The following is a 23,775-nucleotide window of genomic DNA, read 5'->3' on the forward strand; positions in this document are numbered from 1 at the left end:
GTTGTCGGAATTCTAGCACGTAAATGAAATGAACTTTTTTTTAAAAAAAAAAATGCCACATCAGCTCTGTGCCTCTGCCGACCTGAGAAGCAGCAATTCAACAGGACGGCTCACCCCATCACTGGGCCTATCAGAGCAATCTGCCTGTCAGCTCTAAAAGGCCCAGAGCCAAAATTAGAGACAAGGAGATGATATGCTTCCATGGATTTTAGAATCCCAATTATCCCACATATACAAAATGAAAACATGCACGTTTCCCATTTCCCTTCCGACACCACTTAATGTATTGTACATACTCAAAAAAAATAAAAGCAACAACAAAATTCCTTTAAAGTTTATTTTTAGTTTTAAATTCATAAGAAAGCTCAGTCAGATTTTGAAACGTTAGCTGCTTAACCAGTGGATTTATTCCCAAACAATACCACAACATTTGGCATCTGTGAAAGCTCTTAATGAACTTAAGAACTAAAGCAAGGGTACATTCATTTATGGTGATTCCCATATTAGCAGCAACAGGGTTTCTTATAGGAGTTGTAAAATACAATAAATATTTAACCATATGAAATATACCACATGCCAACATGGGGTAGCAATTTTCACTTGTGTTAGAAAGGCTTCTCAGCAAGGGCTGTTAAGTGATCCTGTATCAAATCTATAGCACGGTGATTAAAGCTTATATGCCGAATGTACCATTCTCTCTAGCGCTGCTTCATGAAAGCCAGAAAAACCTCTTCCCTCAAATAGGCTGGATGAGGCCAATTTACAGGGGTTAGGCCTGCCCATCAAAGTAGAAAAGAACTGTCAACTCCACAGAAGTCCAGGATTATGCAGTTTGGTTAACTTTCTACAGCACTAACTGAAGAAATAGCAGTATTTAAATCTTTGGTTTGTTAACAAGCGTTGAGAAGTAAATCTTCATCTAACAAACTGTACTTGAAAAGCCTATACTTTGTATTTCCAAAGGAGCTTATTAGTTTAGCTAGTGGGTCTGTGTAAACCAGAAGCAGTGCATACAGTAGACAGATATTTTATCTCAGCAACCATTTATATAATTAGTTATTCCTGGTATCTTTTGTCTATAAATAAGGCTACAAAAATAGTCCCATTGTACACAGAGCTAAACTCTCAATTTTCTATCAGTTTGGAAAAAGCTTTTGAGATCCTTCCTTGCATGAAGCTTAATGATAACGTCAATGCATTTCCGTTTCTTACAGAAATAGCGAGACAGTATCTGAAACGATCATTCCAGAAGAGACTGCTTTTAAATAAAGCTTTTGGAATTAGTCCAGCAGTATTACAGTTAGAAAAATAAACGGGAACATCTGTTAATAGTTCATTTCTTTTAAATAAATTATACCACACTTTAAGGCTTCAGGAAATTCATCCACAAGAGTCATCACTGTCAATCTTTTTTCTTCTTCTTCTCCTCCTCCTTTTCTATAATTTTGTATTCATCCAGCACTGCATGGCCCGCCTCCTTTGCAGTTTTCTTCACTATGGCTTTGACGCCAATATTGTCGATATTGAAAGCCGTCACACCCACATTGATGGCAGAATTCACTGCATTGTCTGTCGCACGGCCAGCATCTTCCCCATACCTTAATGTAAATAAGGAACACATCAATGGAGATTCAAGCATTTCTGTACTGCTACGGGAAATTGCAAAGACACCCAAGAGGCTGCTCAAAATTCATTTGAGAGTAAGTTGAAATCAGTTAAGATTGCAAGACAAAATACAAGCCAATCTTCCCAAAGCAAAAGGTTTGAGTGGCACAGAAAATGGACGATCTAAAAATACAATCTTAATTTGATAGAGGTGCTAATCTGTCTCAGATGAAATTGAATCCTTTTCCCCCCTGCTTCAGAAATGGTTTTTTATTCTTTCTTTTGGGATACATTATTGATTCTAAATGAAAGCTTGTACTAACTACCCTGTCAATAAAATTTACGCTACTTCTGAAATCATGTTCTGTAAAGAGCTGAACCTCACTTAATTTTCAATACTGAAGGGTGAGTATTTCAGCCCTATTCCACTGTATACTGCAAAGAATACTTTAAACACAAGGATCCTTCACAGAGCACTGAAATCCCATTTATGTACATTAAAAGGTAAAGCACCGGGTCATTACTCTCCCATGGAGTCACATCACATCATGACATTTACTAGGCAGACTATGCGAACAGGAAAGTTCGCCACTGCCTTCCCCGGTCGTCTACAATTCACCCCCAGCAAGCTGGGTACTTATTTTTACCAAGCTTAGAAGGATGGAAGGTTGAGTTAGCTATCTGAAACCAACTTCCGTCAGGATCAAACTGAAGTCATAAAGACAGCTTTGACTGCAGCTAACCACTCTGTGCCACAGGACTCCTATCATGCACACTGCGCTGAGACAAATCTACTTGAACGTGGTTTAAAGATTCATAACAGAAACATGAACATTCTAAAAACTCAATTAAAAAGTAAATCAGTTCTGCAAAACCGATTTTCACTTGGTTAGTAAAATCCTGACATTTATTATTTGCTTAGTAGCTTCTGAATGCTACCAGTACAGAAGTTATGAAGATCTTGTTTGCTAATCTCACATGGTGGCCCACTACGTTTTAAAGCCAAAATGTTGAGTGCTTTCCAGTAGGGGTCACTTGCTGTTGCCAGTAAGCAAGAAATCCACCAAGAGTCAGTTGCAGTCTATACCAATTTCAAAATATATACTGAAGTGGGAAGAGCAAGATTCAATAATACATGTCTCAAATTGTCTGTTGACAGACCTTAGCTTTCTAATTAATATTAATTTGCAAACCCCGGCAAGTTGATTATTGGCTGCATAGCAACAGCAAAACGTTTCAATTTGATTAGTTTCATTAATGTCATAATAAGCCGTAACACCAACACTAAGAAGCAGAAAGGACCACAATGCCTAATCTATTCACTGCTAAACACAGCAGAAAGAGTATTCACACCATCTCAAAAATATTTTATACTAAAACACAATACAGTGTCATAGCTATTGAAGAACAATTCGTATTTCTACTTTTAAAAAAATGACAAGTGGATGGTCCTGTGAGAAAAACAATTCAAATTAAAATAGCCCAAGAAGACGAAGAAGAGTTGGATTTATATCCCCGCTTTCTCTCCTGTAAGGAGACTCAAAGGGGCTTAAAAACTCCTTACCCTTCCTTCCTCAAGTGCACAAGCTAATCTATTTCACCAGATAAGCTTCCACAGATCAAGTGGAAGAGGGGGAAATCAAACCCAGTTCTCCAGATTAGAGTGCACCTGCTCTTAACCACTACACCACGCTGGCTCTCAAGCACTAATCATTTACTGTCCTTCAGGAACCACAGAACTTTGAAGAGACCAAGCATTAGCTAAAAAAAATTAGAGGGGGGGGGGAGACAGAGATGAGGCTGGAAATTGGCCTGCATAACCCCGTAACCTTTAGAACTTCTCAGCACAATCCCTTATCTCCCATTCTTTCCCTTCCTTTTCCACTCAAAGATGCTTTAAGCTACCTGCCTTCCCCTACTGCCATGAGAGGGAGACACAAGTTAGAACTAGAAGGAAAAACTTCCTCCTATGATCCCTAGACAAATTTTAAGATACTAGGGGGGCGGAACCCGACAGTTAACAGCATTCTGGATAGGAGAATGAAATTAATGTTGGAAGATGCAGACTGAGGTGAGAAAATCTGAACCGCAGATCCCCCTTGCCAATTCTCCCGAAGGACAGGCAGGAAAATACAACCTTACTGTACTGCCGTACTGTTCACATTCAGGGCTAGATAATGAACTCTAAAACTTCAGGTGTGATGGCAGCGGTGTCGTTGCATTAGCCTGCCAAGACTCAAGTGAGGTAAACAAGTCTGAGGTCCTTTCCGCACAAGCGGAATTTATGCCGGTGGAGGCTCGGGGACAGTTTGCACACTAGCGTGCGAGCGGCCCCCACTTCCCCCCCCCCCAGCCAGAGAGGAGCCGCCTCTTGGCCAGCCCCCTCCACTGACATTCATGTCCAACATCGCTCTGGAGGGCTGCAGGGACTCGCCCACGCTGCCCTCCAACCTCCAGGGGTTGGAGGGCAGCATGGGTGGGTCTCTGCAGCCCTCCAGAGTGATGCTGGTCATGACGGTCAGTGGAAGTAACGGGGAAAGCGGCGTCTTCCCAGCAGTGCAGTTCGTACCGTGCCGATGGGAAGATGCCACTTTGCAAAAACCTCGCTCATTCAGTGAGGTTAAAAGCAGCGGCTTCACGCCACTCCCGGGCGGCCAGGACGGCACTGCTGCGATGAAGCAGCGCCTCTTATGCGAACAGCAGCCCAGGGACAGCATTTTTGCAGTCCCTGGGCCGCTGTATATTGCCCATGCAGAAAGGGCCTGACGTGCAAGCAGTGGCACTATAGAGGTGTGTGTATGTATTGCTGTTTATCTCCCCTTCCCAATTTGTACTTTACAGAAGACAAAGAAACATCTCACACTGTGCACATAGTGCCCGAAGAGAGAACCAGTTTGGTACAGCCACGAGACCCAACATCAAGCAAAGGTGGGCTGTCAAAAGTATTAGAAGCAACAGAAAGGTCAAGCAGAAGGAAGACAAAACAGAGACCTTGGGATAATAGTAGTACGATGATGGCATGATTGGTCCAGAGAAACCCGAAGCATTTCTGATGTGTTTACCCAAATTTGTTGATACAGTCAGAATATCTAGTGTTGTGGGTAGCTAAGACATCCACCTTCAAGTAATTACTACGTGATTTCCCAAGTAAGCAACTAAGCTAGGCGTATGAATTAGTCAGTTGCTTCCCCAAAAATATATAGTGTTGAACAAAACAAAAAGAGAGAGAGAGAGAGATTAAGCAGCAGTAAAATTGCATCATGGCGCTGGGACCATTTTTAAATTATATTTTGAACTTATCCTCATTCTGCTGCAGACATTTTATAGGTTAAGCAGTATATTTTCCTGGTTTCTAAGACTATGGTAATATCCTAAACGTAGGACTAAATTCTGAATTGGCTCTTCCACATTTGAAACATCACAGTACAAGCTGGGTTGTTGTTTTTTTTAAAGTCAGAAATATCTGAACATGAAATGTGGTAACTTCCATATACAGATAGTATGGACATGTGATAGCAAAGATTTTTTTTAAAAAGCTACCCAGTATCTACAGAACTAATTTATGCCCCATTGTCTAAATCTGCAATTTGTTATCTGTTATGCTGATGGGAAAGTAGCTTGTTAAATGCGGAGAAGTGAGCCAACAAGTCCACATCTGTTGTATAAGACAGATTTCTAATGTGGCCTTCTCTTCAAAACTGATCCACTGCCCATCTAATACTCTGCTAGATGTTAATTTAATGAACTTGTCCCTCACACTTTTCCAATGGTTGGACTCAGAGCGGCTAATTAATACAAAAACCGTAAAATAATATAAAACAGTAACAATTCACCTAAAACACTTTAAAGATGGTGTCCTCATAATAATCCCTCTTATTGTAGGGATGAGGAAGCAGCAATAACTACAGCACCATGGGACACAGCAAGAACTGCAGGGGACAAATACCCTAGAAAGGTCCGGAAGGAGAGACCATTGGGTGTTAAACAGTTGCTGCTCTGAATCGCCGGCCCCGCAGAACATCTGTTTTACAGGTGGGTTTCATGTAAGCACAAGATAATATTGTATAAGCATGAGAGATGGGGTGAATCCTCAAAATTAACTGAATATAGGTTAGCTGTATATGATGGCAAGTTACTTATTGCTTTTCGCTCTTAGTGGCCATTGAAAGCTGATCATTGTTTTTCCTGTTTGGAAATCTAAAAACAAGAACATAAATTAACATGAATTTTCAAGCAGTGTAGAAACGTAGGCCTCTTTTCAGCATTTTGTTTGCCGAGATGCACCATTATTCTTGAACAAAAAAGCCCGGTGAATCCTCAATAAGGAGCCAGCTTCATAAGTCAAGCAGAAGATTTTAACTCAGTGTCAAAACTGGTAGTCTCACCCCCAAATATCCCGCTCTTCCACCCTTGCCAACTGCAAACACCATACAATGAACCGATTACTAAAGCCTCGTTTACTTTTCTTCAACTAATCTTGCATCACTGCAGCCCAGTAGCTATTTCCAGATCTCTGCTCCTGCTGCTGACCCAGATGACCCAGGACACATATTGGAAGGGAAGAAGAGTCGGCCCTCTTTAGTATTTGGATGGAATACCACTAAGGAAGACCAGGGTCACTGCGCAGAGGTAGGCAATGGCCAACCACTTCTGAATGTCTTTTGCCTTGAAAGCCCTCCAGGGTTGCTATAAATCAGTTACAACTTGACAGCCCTTTCCGCTGCTGAATTCCAAGTCGTCTTCTTCGTACCACTGGTGCCTCCATTTGTAGGAAGTGCACGAAACTCAGGTATTGTTGCCCCCTTTTAATTTCTTGTTGGAGCTTAAAAACCTGAACCAATTTACAATCAGTAATGTCTGAGTTGTAATGTCTGAATAATGTCTGAGTTGAAAAATATTGTTGCTTATATACAGAGATGTTCCTCCTCTCAGTCCATCCCTTGCACTGAAATACAGCAGTCTTCAAGTTTGGAAAGGAAGGGGGCCAAGAACAACCCCATTTTGAACTAGGTGAAACCTCAGTACAGCAACAAAAAAGACAGAGGTCATTTATGCAGCGGTGTAATTACCCACAGTAGCTCTACTTAAAAGTGTCAGACTAGGATCCGAGAGACTTGGGTTCAAATCCACCCACTCTCTGCCTTGCAAGTTTGCTGAGTGACCTTGGACCAGTCACACATTCTCAGCCTAACCTACCTCACAGGGCTGTTGCAAGGATAAAACAGAGACTAGGGGACTGATGTAAGCTGCGTTGGATACCCACTGGGGGGAAGGTAGCATATAACTGAGGTAAACAAGCATGCAGAAATGGCTCTACCTTGTAACTGATGAACTAGCCATAATAGTGCCAACTCTGGGCATTTAAAAGCAGAGCTGTCACAATCCCACAGAAAGAGAATGAGATATAACAGTAGCAGAAGTGATACTGAACCCTTCCCACTTCCCTTCAAGCACTTCTTTGCTCAGTCAGGTCCACTTGTAGTATTGGAGCTGGGCTGATTTTCATGCATAACCAACTGAATGCACAGATGAAAAAAAGCTGAACTTACTTGTGTTTGACAGTCTGAACCGTCTCTTTAGATACATTTTTCGCAATGCACTTTGCAGCACCTTCCAACCCAAGCCAAATCGTGGAAAATCCTGCAAGCAGAATAAGCTTATTGGAACTGAAGTTAGTGGAATGGGGGAGGGAAAACAGGACTTATAGAACACTAAGTAATTTTTATGTTACCTTGAACTCCGCTTGCAGCTACTACCAGAGCCCCATCCAAAGGAGATTTCCCATCTTTGTCTTTCTTAAGGGAATCTGGAACCAGTTTGCTTCCATGCTTCTTGACATGAGGGGCTAACTCTCTTCCGACACAACTCGCAAGAGAGCACACGCTTTCAACTAAAAACAGAAAGTAGCTGGCATTAATTTTGGATGCTTTTTAAATACCTGACACCTGCTGAAATCCATAAAGCAATTAAATGTTTATAGCTGATCCTCTCAATCGTTTTCCATGGTGGAGGGAACTGCTGTAAAACTGCAGAAGTATTTCCAATGTTTTTACAGCAGCTTAGATAATGAAAGAAGATAACCAGGTTCTACCTTGGAACAGAACATATAGATATAAACAACAGTTTTCCTAGTTCTTGACAGTCAGAAACAAAGAAAAAGCATGACCTTTGTGGAGTGAAACAAGTCATTTTTACATTACGATGTGTATATCTTACCTAGGTACTGGCTGACTTTTACTGCCCCTCCTGTAGCGTGTTTTGCTACTTGGAGCCCCTTCGCCACAGTTGGGTTGACTGCCACAGGTTTTTCATCTGGCTGAATGTGTTCTCGCAGCTTAGATGCTCCTGCGTGAATTGCTTTTCCAGTATATTCAGCTCCTTTGACTAGACCCCAGCTCACCCAGGAGGCTCCTTTGGGACACCAAAGAGAGAACAAATGAACTCAACTGGTGCAGTAGCAACGTCAAGAGACTGCTCCCAGTAAAACATTTTCTCCAACAATATGTGTGCATGTAGAGAAACATATGCCTCTGCACTCCACTCACCTCGATTATTGTTATTTTTTTATTATATCATTATTTATTTTATTCAGCTTCTATCTAGGCTGTCCTTCCCCATATGGGCTCAGGGCAGTTGACAACAATCCTCATCATAAAACATTAAAACCAACAATAGTAAATTCTGATCAACACCCAGTGCCATTCGAATCAATCTGAGGAGGGATAGAACATTGTCAAGAAACCCCCTACAAAACCAGACACTCATGTAGCTTGCAAAAAGGAGGGGAAGGAAAAGAGGAAAGGGAAACAAAAGGGGAGAAGGGAAGGGAAAGGGGAGTCCAGCTAGTTGGAAACTGTTGCAATCCTCAACCATAGGCCGGGCGGAACAGCTTAGTTTTACAGGCCCTGTGAAATTGCAATAAGTCCCAAGATGCCTGGGTCTAACAGAGTGTCCCACCTGGCTGGGGACAGAGCTGAAAAAGCCTGGCCATGATTGAGGACAGTCAGACAGCTTTCAGGCCAGGGACCACCACTAAATTGCTTGTTACTCGCCAAGCAGATGGCTCTTTGGAATCTCCCTTTCTGCAGGCAGCCCTGAAACAGGTCACGATAGGAAATCTTTCCTTGCCTTGATGCTGGAACAGCCTCCCTCGCTCTCAGGAGCAGAGCAACAGCTTCCTCCCACAGTACAAAGTCCCCTTCTTCTAGCTGCTGCCACGGAACAGGGCACTGCTACCTTCCCGAGAACATCAATCTAGTGGGTGACCTTAGGCCAGCTTAACCTACCTCACAAGGCTGTTGGAAGAATAGTGAGTGTACAGGGGGTGGAGGGGTAGACATGCCAGCCTGAACTCTTTTGAGGGGGCAGGGGAGGATGGAATAAGAAACGTAATAAAATAACAAGACCTGCAATTGTACCAGGTGCTAGTAGCAGGGCATACTGAGTCAGAAGAGGCACTCCACTATCACTTGAACAAGAGAGGAAAACTGCGCACAAATTCTTTCTTTCACTTTTTGTCTCCAGAAAGGCTGACTCCATTAGGAGCACAGCTGAGAGTGCTCTGAAAGAAGACGACTTGAGATGCAAAGCAACTCAGAGCACACATGGCTGCACAGGGTATTTTCAAAAGCTAATCTAAAGAAACAAACAGTACAATTCTGGACTATATCGCTTCAGATTAGGGGTGTGTGTGTGGGTCATTCTCTTTTGATCCTCCCCCATGGAAAATTATATCTCTATGTGGTAAACAAGCACAGCTGGAGAGGCTGGAAGGTTTATTACAGCAGTAAGTTATTACGTGGGTGGATATGAATAAAATGAGTCTCCCAGCCTGCAGCATCGGAGGCCGGAACCACACCATGGTTTGCATAGCAAACAGAGAGATTCTAAGTCTGACAAAGTGGAATTTGCTCTTCTCCTGCATCACAAATACAAAAATGTCTCCTTGGAGGCAACTTGTAGGTCACTGTGATCCTTGTGATCAGCTGAGAAACCCTCTAAAGCAGCATACATGGCTTAGATCAGTGGTTCTCAACCTGGGGGTTGGGACTCCTTTGGGGGTTGAACGACCCTTTCACAGGGGTCGCCCAAGACCATCGGAAAACGGTCTTTTTATATTTTATATATACTAATTATATGGTTAGGGGTCACCACAACATGAGGAACTGTATTAAAGGGTCGCGGCATTAGGAAGGTTGAGAACCACTGGCTTAGATGAACACAACAAATGCATCCATGGAGCTGCCTTCAAGAGACGCTACTCAATTATTCAGTTATCATCCTTTGGCTATTTCACAAACAAGAACGTCTCCTGGATGTGTTCCAAGAAGTTTTCTAAGTCTGAGTTGCAATTTGAATGCTGCGAGTCAACTTGGCAAAAAGTTACTCTCAGTGCTGATTGTCTATAATAGTAACATTTCTCGTGAACTTTTGGCAGACTTTGGGTGTAAAAACTTAAAAGCGCTACTTAAACTAATTGTTTAAATTTCTCTTTAAACAATTACCTGCTGAGCAGAGCAGTTACACAGCAAGGATGGGGAGGTAGTAGAACTGTTAACATGCTAATTAAATTAAAATGTACACTGTCCTCCTACTCTAGAGTGTACAGTTCAAAAAAGATAAATACAGATGATACAGCTACCGTGTTCCCCCGAAAATAAGCCCTATCATGATTTTTCATGATTTTTGGAGGATGCTTAAAATATAAGCCCTCCTCCAAAAATGAGCCCTACTGGTAGTTACAGATCACAATTGCAGACAATGCCCTGTGCCAGGGGCGTAAGGAGGCAAACTGTAGCCCTGGGCAAAACCTGAGTTGGATGCCCCCCCCCCCCCCCGCACGGGCGGCCACTCCACCACGACCAAATTATTTTTTGCACCAGGACATTGGTGCCTGCAGGGGGTGCATTTTTAGACATATTTTAGACGAATTTTAGACATATCAGCACCAAAATTTCAGCGTATCATCAGGAGACCATGAAAGTTTTGAGACTGTGACTTCAGAAATGTGCCCCCCCCCCCCAGCCTGCAACCCCCATTGACAGCAATGCAGAAAACTCAATGAAGAAAAAAGATTATTGGGCAAATTTCTGGGATGTTCCTGCAGGGGGCGCATTTTTAGATGTATTGGCACCAAAATTTCTGCTGAGGAAATGGAGGGGGATGGGTGGCAATTCTCACTGACTTGTTCCTCATGCTATAGACCTCTTACTCTTGTCATGCCATTCACAGGGCTTCAATGTCCCACAGAAGTAGCATTTCAGAGAGCATTCTGATCTGCTACAACAGTTCCACTGATAGAAACCCCTTCTGTCAGCAGAGATTCTCTGCAGGATCCAACACCATACATTTCAAAGAACAGAGAACGTACTTTAAACTATATACATATATGTTCCAGGGCAATCTCATGACTTCCAGAACAGAACAGTTTGAAGAACTGGAAGCTGATTAACTGCTACGCTTTCTGGATACAATATGAAGGTACCTGTTAAGATTCCATGGGCAACTTTCTCACTCCATTCAGGTATTGCTTTTGCCCCCTCTTCGGGCTCTGGTTGAATATGCACAGTCTGACGGAGATTGATCACATCACTCGAAGCCTCCGCTGGCTAAAGAAACAACATCCAAGAAAGCATCAAGATCAAAAGTCATGGTGAAGCAGGTGACTTTGGAGGAAACGAATTCTCCTACAGATACCGGCACTATGGCCCTCGAGTTTCCCCCTTTATAAAACCAAACTCATGGACACTATGTTACAGCCAAGTACAGCTAAATGACCTTAAGTCATTTTTCAGCTGTGGCTCCAGCTCTCTGTTAAAGCCTTCCTGAGGATATCAGGAAAGTGAGGCAAGAGACTGGAAACAGGGTAACCTGCCACGAGACAGTAAATACTTTCCTTTGACTGTTGTTCTGCACGTTTTAATTATTACAGTGCCTGGTCAAATGGGTTTCTGTAAGCCACTGCTGATGGAGGTCTATGAAAAATTTGTGAAAAATAAAAATAAATTCAGTATTAAGGAGTTGCTTGGCAACTTTGTTCAGGGAGTTGAGACTGGAAGATGCAGCTTTGCGTGGACATCTACTCCTTCAGAGTTTTCTCTCTCAAATTTACAGGTAGCAAAAGTGCATTTATGTCTTGCGATGGATGTTTTAAAAGACTGGCTTAGCCAAGTACAGGACCACGTAAAAGTGCCATTGGCTAGAAGGGCTAGTCGAGATTTTGAATAGGGCATCAGACATGAGACCAGGGTTTAAAGGCCAACAGTAATGATGATTAGAAAAAGACTTTAAAGTTAATAATTAGTGTAACGTATTCGGGGGAAGGGATGGAAGAATGAACCCAAGTAGCTGTGTCATGGTTTTACACAGTCACTCCTCCCTTTTTCAGTGACATTCTGCATTCCAGCATGTTAAGTCTTTCCAAAAATAAATTTATGTGGAACAAAAGACATGACGCTCTTGCTCAAGAATGCTCAATTCAGGGGAATTTTTTTTATTCCAAAGTATCATGAGAAAATTTTAAAGGAACATTTAACATACAATATGTTGCAGAAAAGTGGAAGGAGATTTCCACACACACACTCTCCCCTAGATAAATGTTTGGTTGTCATCCAATCCTGTATACATTTCCCAATACACGCTAAATAATTTAAAATAGCCCCAATTCATGCAATGATTAGGAGCCAAAAATAAGTGTCTAGGTGTATACAGATCACTGATTAATCTCTCCATAAGCTCCTTAAGAAAATCACTGTGTAACCGGAATAGGTATTTGTAACAGAGCAAAGCTCTTGTAGCCATGGACACCAATGCAGAGTTCACAGGAACGGCCTCCAAAGGGTCCTCAATTGCCTTACTACTTGCAGTTCTTAAGGCTAAGGTACTGTTCCCCATTTTGATAAATTTCCAAACAGCAGCTACATAAAACACATTTTGCTGAATTTGTTAGAGCAACAAAAGTGTTTAAAAAATGAACCACGTGCTGAATACTCCCAGCTACACCCTTTAGTCCTCCTTCGCCCCTAAAACTAAGCCTAAGCACCAGTAATGGGAATGAATGTCCCCTCTTCCGCTTTATCCCTGCCGCTGCTCCCTTGTCATTTCCCCTTGCTATAAGCTCCTCAGGGCAGGGACTATCTCCTGGTACTATACAAAGCACCGTGCTTATTGGCAGTGCAGCAATTAACAACATGCCGCTGACCAACAATAAAAGGCACCTCATTGCACGGTGGACTGGCCATTCAACTTGCAGGGAAATCTCCTAAAGGGCCACTGCCCTAGAGGGCTGATGGTGGCCAGAGGTAAGCATAGCCAAGCTCTAGCAACCGCCTTAGAACCTCAGGAACAACTCGGTTGAGGCATTCCATCAGAAACATAGCTGGTGGCAGCTCACCAGCTGCCTTCTCCCACACTGCTGCCAGTTTTCAGGAGGAAAGTTTTAGGTGAGCTAAACCTCCTTGTTTCACCGCCGATCTGAGTGACCCATGCAGCACTGGTTTGTAGCACCACGGGGGCCACTTGGCTTGCTCCAGAGCCATTTTTACTTATCAGTCCACTCCTGCCTCATACGTAGTTGTTGGAAATTAGCTTTATAAGATATTGGACAGAGAAAGTTTTATTGATCTAAAGATCACGGATCTGCCACCTGCGGCTCTCCAGATGTTCAAGGACTACAAGTCCCATCAGCCCCTGCCAGCATGGCCAATTGGGATTTGTAGTCCATGAACATCTGGAGAACTGCAGGTTGCAGACCCCTGATCTATAGGATCAAGAAATCAGCAACTGCTGTCTGCCAAGTCAATAACTGCTGGCTGGCAGGACCAGAATGGAACAGCTCCCTCAAATACAATCGTTCCAGTACACAGAAAGAGATCTAATGAACAATTCAGACCTGGTTACTGTGTTTTGATCAGTAACCGAAAAGGAAGAAATGTTAGCATGGAAACTCGCTTGAACCTTGGCCTCACACCTCACAATTTGCACCCATCTCTTCAAGCCAGTGTGGTGCAAAAATCACACAGCTGGATGAGGACTGTAGAGACATGTGTTCAAATCCTTAGTCAACTGTGAATCTCACTGGTGGGTGACTTTGGATTAGTCACTTACTCTCAGCCTAACTCACGTCACAGGGCTGTGGCGAAGATAAAATAAAGAAAAGAGCTAGGCAGGCTACCCTGATCTCCTTGGGAGGTGGGGCAGGATAAAAATATACCAGATATATATTCAAAGTCCAACGACCTTTGACACTTTAAGATTCTTTCCTAGTTAAGATATATGCCATTCATGCGTGGCATACATTCAAGAAATAGCTTTCTGTTTGGTATTACACACAAGAAAAACATATTTTTAATGATTTATTAATTTGTTAACCAGCAATTCATATTTTTTGGCTAGCTGCAGCCATATACATTTCATAATCGATAAATGACAGAGCACAAAGGGATGCCCTGACCTGGCTAGCCCAGGCTAGACCAACTTCATAAGTTCTCAGACGCTAAGCAAGGTCTGTCCTTGTTAGTCCTTGGATGGAGACCACCAACATTGTACAGGTGATGGCAAACCCATGACTTAACAGTATTTTCGACCACAACCACAAAGGCAACTTTTATTTCTTAAAAATAGCATATACCAACTCGTTAAAATTTGCACCACTGCCAGCTTAAAACCACAGCCCTAAAGTTTACCTGGACTCTGAGATCAGAGTTCTGCCTTAACATTTCCTCAAAAAGCTCTTTGTAAGGTTCCGTGCATGATGGCAACCCTATTCTTTCAAGGAATCCTGGAACCTGTGACACCATATCAAGGGTATTAATAGTTTCAGTTTCAAAGGCTCAACAAAAAAATGTGTCCTACACTGCTGTGCAGTAATAGGTTATCAAACAGCACGGAAAGTGACTTAGGAACGGCATGCAAGTGAATTAACACATTAAGTGCTCTCTAAGTGTTTGTGAGACGCACTAGCAAGTGATTTCAGGTTGCTCATAATGATATGGCCTGTTCTGCGGTAGATACAACGAACCTCTTCAGGACAATACCAATTTTATTACATTAAAATGACAGAGGTTATCTTGTGCATTTTTTTTGTTTGCAAGTTGTTTTCACCTTTAAACTATAAACACAGACTTTTAGCAGTAAGTTTGCTTCCTATAACTTTTACCAGCAAGATTTCCCATCTACTTAATGCAGAGTTTTCTTTGTTATATTCATAAATATTTGTTGTTGCTTTTCTGTGAACATTAATGAGCAGCCAGGGATACAGCTGTCTCGGAAGTTACCGTATCTACTTTAAAAATAATTTTATTTTCCACACACATAGTAACTTGATTCTGTCTACAGCAACTAACTTGGTCATTATATTTCTGCTTCCAGATCCCCAGGAGCGCCACTATTATTTCCCCAGTAGTTCCTAAGACAGACTGATTAGTCCTCTCCCAGGACAACATACTGGAAATGCACTCTCAGTCATATTCCTTCCACTTCAAAATGAATCACATTCTACATTCCTAATGGAATTCTGTGCAGTGGTGATTCCGATATTCATTTTAGGTGCTCCAGGAACCCAAACTATATAACAGCTCACTAATGTCACCCTGTGATACTTGTCCCATATTTTATCTTATCATTCTGTCACACAGTGATCCACTGCTGGCATTTACCTGAACTCTAAGGTCAGACATCTGCTTCAGCAGATCTTCAAATAGTTCTCTATCAGCAGCTGGGAGTTCCGAAGATAACACTACTCCCACATAGGATCCTGACACCTGGGACATCACATCAGGGAACATGTACACTCCACTACTGCAGGAGAGAACAGGTGACCGAGAGGACATCAGGGGATATATCCAGTCACAAACCTGTAAAAAAAATGCCCAAAGAAAGACACACTTATCATTTTCAACAAGTCACACATGAGCAATTAAAGATCTCACAATTTCAACAACAAACACTGAGGATCAGCATCTATGGCTGAGTGCAAACAAAGCCAAGGATTACACAATGATCTATCAGCCTACAGTGTTCTTCTACGTTGCTGTATAATAGGTTCACAAATCACATATACAAGGATATTTTCAGCCACGCACAAGATATAACTTTTATTGTGCGAAACGGAGTTTCAAAAGGACTTAAACAGGGTTGGTGCTAAGATTCCTTTGTGTCTCAGATACCACCTTATGAACATGGCCCAATTCCTGGAAATATTTCTGCATATTAAAATGACTTGCCATCAGCTTCAAAGGGACAGTAAAGCATATATAGATGGTTACAAGGAGCTGCTATGTTCCAAGTCATAGCACAGCTATGAGATCACGTGCATTAGCCCATCTAATATTGGATACACCACCATGAAAAGCCCTTCTCCAAAGTTTCCCAATAGACACTGGAAGCTAAAATCCTGTATCTAATGAGGCACAAAAATGAGTACACAGATGTTATGTACATTTCTATGGATCTACTGTACACTACGTCACTGTGTGAAGAAACCCTACTTTAAAAAGACAATCAAAAGCATTTGTATAATTTTGGGGAAAAACCAAGTCTTTGGACCTCTGAACCTCTTTGAGTGAGTCCAAAGTTTTTTCCAAACAGCATCAGACAATTCAACACACCTTTCAGAAGCAGAAGAGGACTTCTGCCATAGAATCCTTAGACATGCTGGGCCATTTTATAAGGATGCTGGGACATTTTATAAATTTCAAACCAAGTCCGAGAAGTATATTGGCTAGGCCAGATGGGACACTAGGCTGCCCTAGGTGAACTGACTGTGTATATTAGAAGTAATCCACCCCTGAAAACTGACAAGACCAATTTTCAGGGAAATCTGTTCATAACTACAGAGTGTCTTACTGAAGAATCCCCAGTGGTTTCCCAAGGAATCCTAGAATTTTCTGAAGAATTGTTCATACGCCACTGTTCCAGTGCAGCACAAGGAGAACACAAAAGCTTCTGAGCCCCATCCAAAGGGTGTGTGTGTGCAAATTTGTGGTGGGAGTGGCACGCTGGCTATGCCAATGGATTTGCCCTTTCCAGGACACTTACCCAATGGAAGGGCTATTTCACCAATATGCAGCCACCGACGCCCTCACCTTGCACTGGGATGTGACACAGACCGCAGCGCCAGCATTCCCGCACCTTTGCGGTCTCCTTCAGTGCAGCAGGGGTGGTCCAGGGATGCAGCTAGGGGACGAACTGACTTTAGACTGCTCCCATCCAGCTGTTCACTGCCATATGCTGCTGGCAATTGGTTCAGGATTAAGCCAGAATGAATCAGAAAAATTCAAAACAGCCCCACAGAGACTACTTGGCAGTGGAGAGGCTTTCGCCCTTTGGGAGTCTTCCCATGCCGCTGGAAAGGCCCTTTGGGAGCACTGGCGCAGTGGAGCTGCAGCACTGCAGCTGGGCGCTTGCCTCCTAAATGGGGCTGCTCATTTCCTGATTAACTGTTGACTGCCTCATAAATTTATTATATACTTTATTTCTACCTTGCCATTCCTGTAATTGGGGACTCACTGATGCTACCCAAACTGGACCCAGACAGAGAGAAATTAGCTGGTCAAAGGGTTTCCAGATGGATAAACAAGGGATTTTTAATCAGTGCATAAAGGGGTTTTATTCCAAAGCGATGCTGCAAGACAAAAGTTACATACATAGACTGATCCAAACGAAATGAAATTTTTATTCACTAGCAAACAATCGCTCAACTACAGGACCACAAATAGGCTATAATAAACTACACTAAACCACAATAAGCCATCTTCTCCCTCTCACGCTTGCTATGAGAATGGGGTGAAGATGAAGAATGAGGCAAGGATCAGGGAGGGAGGATATGCCAATGGGTGATACTACCAGATCTAAGGCGTGTCAGGAGGCTGAAAATCACAGGGAGTCCGTGCAGCAGAGTATCTGGGAGAGAGGGAAAGGACTCTTCAAAGCAGTTGCAGGGGTATCCAGGTAGTGAGAGAACCTGGCACACATTTCAACAGTTTGGGCTGATTCTTAAGTCAGGACTGGCCCAAGGGAACTAAGTCTGACTCTGACTGTGTAGTTGGAAGTCTGAATTTGACTGGCATCATTGCTGTCCAAATCTGGCAGGCAATTTGGAGGTGACATCCAACATTCCAAGGTGGGAGGATTACAAAGAACTCATAATGAAACAATGGTAAAACTTCTTCCTTGAGGGATCATCCTGAGCGGATCAGGTGTTAGGCTGGATGACAATCAAGGCTGACATGAAATGATCCATTTGCTTTGATGAAGCATTCATTGAAATAAGGGATCGGTTTGTGTTATGCATGCCTTACAGCTGGGGCAAGGGTAAGTGCCTTATCATGTATATCAGTGACAATCTGCCTCCATGATAGAATGTGGCTTGGTCCTGGTAGACCAGGGGTGCTTTCTAAGACTCAACCTAGAGACCCCCTCGGCATTTAGGATTTTAAGGGGGAGGGCCTTCCAAAAACTAAGAGAGCACGGAGGATCAGAATGGGGGGGGTCTCATGAGAAGGGAAGGCAAAGCGATTTATGGTGTTCCCCTCTTCCCCATTTTATCCTCAAAACAAACCTGTGAAGGAGGCTAGGGTGAACTGTGATTGGCCAGTAAACCGGATATAAGGCTACAGTGTACTGAGGTCAGTGAGACACTTGTCTTCGCACTGCCTGGCGGAGCACTTTGTCTGTGTGAGCAATACTTGTGAACTAATAAAAATAGGACCGCTTCTGTGAAGCTGAGCTGCTGTGTGCATCTGACTTCCTACTGTGTTCCAGTATATTGTGCTACTCTGCTATAGGGGCTTTACCCCATACCTTCACAGTGCAACTAGCCCAAGGTCACTCAGTCACCTTTCCCGGCAGAATGGAAAGTTGAGCGTGGGTCTGTCAGATCCTAGCCCAAAACTCTAACCACTACACCACACTGGTTCCCAAACTGAGAAAGCTGCAGTCACAGCACATTCTAGATGTTACCTGAAGAAAAGCAGGGGGGCGATTCTGGGCCCGTGCTTCATCACTGTCCAAGAACTTCACAATGCGAAGATATCCAGGATACGAGGGAGCGCTAACTTGCCCGTCAGGTGTCACATAGAATATCTGCACCCCGTGCGGAATGAGGATCAGCTCATCTGCTTCCACGCCCAAATTCTGAATGGGAGGGGGCCGTGTGCTTTGTTTGTAGAACTCTTCTCCAACAGATGAGAACTCCCCAGAGTCTGTTCCATAGGACACTGTATAGTGCCCATCAGTGGCCTCTGGGGTATAAGCAGGGGGTGCTTCAACGGACAGAGCCTTTGGAGAGGAAGGATTCACCCCAACAACACAGTCAGGGCCTGCAGATTCAACACTTGCTCCTTCTGAAGGTAGCTGAAATGGTGATTTCAATGAATTAGGCACAGGAGGCCTTGTGGGCTTTTCTTTAGCAGGAACTGTTGGATATAATCTAGATGCCTCAGCGGAGGCCTCAGCAGGGGCACCCACTGCCATGGAATTGGACTGCACATTCTCATCTAGAATGCCCAGTCGAGCAGTAACATTTTTTAGGGTCTCCCTCATTTTCTGCTGCATCTTCCTGACAGAGTCCCACTCGGGTCCTGCACATTCAGGACCTTGGGAAGGAATATGGATTCCCTTGAGCAAGTGGTTGATCCCCTGCTGGTAGTAAAGCCTTGCTTCTTCCTTCTGTCCCAACTCATCTGCATTCAGGGCTTTATTAACAAACATGAAAGCTCTGCTGTATTCTTCTCTGATTGCCTTGAAGTTGACATTTTCTTGCACTGCTGGATCCTGTTCTTGTTCCATTACTGCAAACTGGAACACAGCATGAGTGTAACTGGAGACATAAGGCAGAAAAGGACACTTCAGTTAGGTGATACCTACTTCCTGGATGCAAAAAATACATGAACACAACACAGAGAGAAGCTGCAAGGCTGCACATAAGAAGTACAGTCTTGAAAAGACACATCTAGCAATCTGAAATTACTAATAGGCTCAACTTTTTTCCAAGAGATATCAAGATGGAGCTAATCTCTAGCCAACTGCCTAATTGAGCAAAGTCTAAGGAGACTTCCTCTACCTTAAGTTACTCATCTTCCCTTTGAGGCTGGATTCTGGACCCTCACCATTGCCGTAGCTTATGGACTTAGTTATGGAATCTTGTGGCTTTTTTGCATTAATGCTTAATCTTAATAAAACACTCACATTTATGAAGGATTTAGACCTGAAGCTGATAAGATCCATTTAATGCCACAGAAGCCACTCAATACTCTAGCAAACTGTCCTTAAGACTCGGGAAAAAAAACCTTTGAAAGCTGTTGATATTTCAAGCTGTTGGTCAGGCTGATCTCATGCTGCAAACTTATGGTCACTTTACATCATTAGCAGAATCTAATGCTAAAACCGACCCCGGAAAGTATCACTTCAGGCTGCAGATGGGAACTTTTCCATGTATATTACCTTTCTACAATTAATACACACACTTTTGTCCTACCCAAAGACATAGTTCTCCCCTCCTGCATTTTGTGCTACTAACAACCCTGTGAGGTAGGTTAGGCTGAGAGATGGCAATGGGCCCAAAGCCAACCAATGAGTCACATAACTTACTGAGGATATTAACTAATATATCTGCAGACCGAGTCCAGGACTCCATTCACTATACTGTGGTTTGGAGGGGGGGGGGGCATTTTATAGAAGGGAGTTTCAACATGCAAATCTCCCACCTACAACAACACAGACCACAAAAGCTTTATCCCATGACATTGTTGTGAACGGTAAACAGTAATCTTAACAGCCAGGATAGTACTTCTTTAGCTAAACAAGAAGGAAATGCACATTGTAATATAAGTATTCAGTTGTGCAACACAATCCTAAGCAAATTTCATTAAGCAGCAGGTTTCACCTAGTTAAAAGGGCACAGGCCATTTGTTGTAAGTGAACTTAAAATGCAACCACATTCTCAGCGGAGTTAAAAACCCAAAGTAAAAATGATAAGTGTCTAACCAACATGAGAGAAGCTTAGAGAATCACCTACAATAGCATTCACTAGCAGGGCAAGAGATAAAAAAGAGAAGTCAGTGAAAGTCACGGGGAATGCCAGCTTTCAAAACTATAAAGAATGTTTGTGAATAGATGGGAACGCTGCCATGCCACTGTAAACTCGTGATGCAGGACAGAGCGGTCTCTGTGCTCCAACTCTTCTAGATTGGCTCGGAACAACAATTAACATGCAACAGAGTTAGCTGCAAAACCGGGAAAACACGTCAGCAAGGCACCTGGGAGAGCAGCCTAGTCATCATCTTAGGGAGCATCCTGCCACATTGTAGGGCTCCAAAGTTCAGCCTCTGCTCCGGCTGGATTTTAAAAAAACCCAGACAGAGCCAGTAACAAAAGAACTGAAATTTTACACACACAACTGATAATATGGGAATGTCTTCATCAAAAACAGCTTTCCTGGGTGTCTTCATCAAAAAAGCCATTCAGGTTGTAAATCTATGCATACTGACATGACAGCAAGTTTTACTGAACTAAATGGAACTGAAAGTCAATGCAATGCAATTGAAATTCAGTACTGAATTTAAGTTTCATTGTACTGAATTTCAGCTCCACTAAATTCAGTAAAACTTGCTCTCAAGTCAGTGTCCACAGAATTACACCCTGGATGGCCTTTTAATGAATGCTCCTAGGGAAGCTGTTGCTCTTGCATACTTGCAACCTACCCTTACTTGCAAGTATGTACAATCTAGGCTTACTCCTGAGAATAACTACATAAGCTCGGGCTGTAGGAAATCTATACCTAAGGCGCAGCGAACCCAGTTCCCAGCAATTCCCCAGTGTTATTCCCACGGTTTAGCTACAGTACGGTATGCTCGACCTCCGATGAAACATAAGTCCGGCATGTCACTGAAGCCTAGTTTCACCAGGGACAAAACGATTTTAATATCGCTTCACCACCCTCAAAGACGGTGCCTCTGAGCGTACACAGAGTGCATTTTCAGATCCCCCAATGGAGGTGGGAGAATAAAATTGCTTAAATGTGGGATGGTTTAAAAAGTTTCCCAGACTGTTGGAGACGCCCAACCCACTTTCCAGAAGTTCACCTTCCTCCTCCTCCTCCTCCTCCCGCTCAACCACCCGCTTCACTCACAGAAATCAAGCAGCGCTCAGCTCGCAGCCCGCGCGAAGAGAAACCGACCCCTTCTCCACGGCCACCGATTACACTGTTATTGCTCAGGCCCACGTTACGCTACGTCACATGACGTAATCCGCTGCGTCCTTTCCACCTGCTGGAAGCTTCTGGACTTTCTGCGGCCAGGGGGCGCTCCAGTTTCTCAGCTGCAGCTGGTTTGGGTTGGACTCGTCTTTAGCCCCGGCTGTCTCTTAAAGGGGACGCTGCTAGAAAGCCGAGTATGAATGAATGAATCATAGATCAGTCGCTCTAATAATGAATGAATGAATCATAGATCAGTCGCTCATGGTGGAGGAAAGTCGCAGCCGCGTTTGCGTGACCCCGCAGGGCTTTCAAGCCAAGAGTTGTTCATAGGTGGTTTGCCATTGCCTGTCCCTGCAGAGCAATCCTAATGTCCTTAGTGTAGCTTTGGAGATCAGGCTAGCCTAGGTCTTAGCCACAAATAGTAGACTGCTGGGAGGAAAAAATATGCAAAGGGACATGGATTAAAAATATAGGGACATGGATTAAAAAAAAAAACCTAATGCCTGCATTGCATTCAGATAGTAGTGCTCATACAAACACACACACACACTCCTCCAAGACACTCTTGTCACCCAGGAGTTTGGAGGCAGAGTCAGTGGTGGGATTCAAATAATTTAACAACCGGTTCCGGTGGTGGGATTCAAATAATTTAAGAACTAGTTGTTTACAAGCACCATTTTAACAACCGATTCTGCCGAAGTGGTGCGAACCTGCTAAATCCCTCCACTGCTTAGAGTCCTTTGCAGAGTTGGGGTCCACCCGTCCAACAGATGGACCACGAAACCTGAAATTCTTGGAGCAAATTTTATACTTCCCAAAGCCTGACGACTGAAAGAGAAATAAGATGCTCATCAAAGCAGAATGGATTGGCATGAAGGAGTACAAAGATTCAAACCTGACTGGTTGATCAGAAAGATAATAAGGAGGGGAGGGGGAGAACTGTGGGTATTGGTTACACCTAATGAGGTTTATGACCCATCTGGAATAACAAGTATAGTTATATGGTGCCCATTTGTTTGGTTTTAATTCTGGAGAAGAGACAATGAGGGCAATAAATGTATCACTCAGAGATTTATGAGTTTATGTGGATCTAAGATAAGGCAGATTCTGTTATTGTATGTGGAAGGCTGAATATAATTAACTGAGACTTTTTATTATTTTAGGATGTGGGGTGAACTTGCTCCTGTCTTTCACCCAAGCACAGTCTCTCTCTGAAGTACAGTAAGACTGCTGTGTTGCGTTTCTCTTCAGGTCTGCCAGTGGTGGGATTCAAATAATTTAACAACTGGTTTCGTTGGTGGGGATTCAAATGATTTAACAACTGGTTGTTTGCAAGCACCATTTTAACAACTGGTTCTGTCGAAGTGGTGCGAACCTGCTGAATCCCACCACTGGGTACATGGGAATGGAGCTGCAGTAATCATGTTTGTAGGCTTCCTCAAGGCATCTGGTTCTCTCTATTTTACATTTATTACTCACAGTCTCAGGACGGCTAACAATAAAACATGCAACGTTGAATGGCCCGAGTGTGAATTCGGACAGCAGAATTAGATAGTGTGTATAGCTCATTTTGGAACAGGTTTTCAAGCTGAGAGTTGCCAACAACCTGGAAGGGGAAAACCCTGCCCCTTTATAGGCTTACTGGGTGTTATTTATCTCTGAGGTGATGTCGTTTATCTTTGTGCCATGAAAAAAATCTCATTCTATTAAAGGAGTAGAATAACATTCTCCATGCTTGTTGAGAGCTGTAGAAGCAAACAGAAAAAGATTAGGTACCCAGCACCCCTTTTACCCTACAGATGATGTCCACACCACATTACAGAGCAGAAACAATTATCAAGGTTCCCAGATCCATATTTGCCTCCAAACATTAGCTTTGGTGTTTTATTTTTCTATTGTAGTTTTATCTTTGGAGATTGAATACTGCTTTGTAGCTAGATGGCAGTCTTTTCATTGCTTCTGAGCAAGACAGCGGA

General features: G+C 43.1%; 1 protein-coding gene across 3 annotated transcripts; it reads right to left on the reverse strand.

The window, feature by feature from the left end:
- Nucleotides 1-323: 323 nt before the first annotated feature.
- Nucleotides 324-21,838, reverse strand: SPART (spartin). Of its 3 annotated transcripts, none has more exons than XM_048494840.1 (9): nucleotides 21,734-21,838; nucleotides 18,565-19,423; nucleotides 15,261-15,458; nucleotides 14,289-14,390; nucleotides 11,090-11,213; nucleotides 7,822-8,016; nucleotides 7,337-7,495; nucleotides 7,155-7,245; nucleotides 324-1,598 (listed from the first exon to the last, which is right to left on the reverse strand). In XM_048494840.1, the coding sequence occupies exons 2-9, from the start codon at nucleotides 19,390-19,392 to the stop codon at nucleotides 1,403-1,405; spliced, it is 1,893 nt and encodes a 630-aa protein (XP_048350797.1). In that variant the 5' UTR covers nucleotides 19,393-19,423; nucleotides 21,734-21,838; the 3' UTR covers nucleotides 324-1,402. The 3 variants fall into 3 exon arrangements, with proteins under 3 accessions (XP_048350797.1, XP_048350795.1, XP_048350796.1); XM_048494839.1 differs by lacking the exon at nucleotides 14,289-14,390 and adding an exon at nucleotides 5,742-5,802 and having other exon boundaries at nucleotides 1,464-1,598; XM_048494838.1 differs by lacking the exon at nucleotides 14,289-14,390.
- Between the last annotated feature and the right edge of the window lie 1,937 nt (nucleotides 21,839-23,775).

This window comes from Sphaerodactylus townsendi, linkage group LG04 (genome assembly GCF_021028975.2).
Source record: "Sphaerodactylus townsendi isolate TG3544 linkage group LG04, MPM_Stown_v2.3, whole genome shotgun sequence".
NCBI lineage: Eukaryota > Metazoa > Chordata > Lepidosauria > Squamata > Sphaerodactylidae > Sphaerodactylus > Sphaerodactylus townsendi.

Bases quoted from the DNA above. Each gene is read 5' to 3' on its own strand.
- SPART (XM_048494840.1), bottom strand. From the start codon at position 19,392: ATGGAACAAGAACAGGATCCAGCAGTGCAAGAAAATGTCAACTTCAAG. The intron at 14,391-15,260 runs GTAAATGCCAGC...ATGGTGTCACAG, and splicing joins TGTCTGACCTTAGAGTTCAG to GTTCCAGGATTCCTTGAAAG. The intron at 7,246-7,336 runs GTAACATAAAAA...TTCTGCTTGCAG, and splicing joins AGCTGCAAGCGGAGTTCAAG to GATTTTCCACGATTTGGCTT.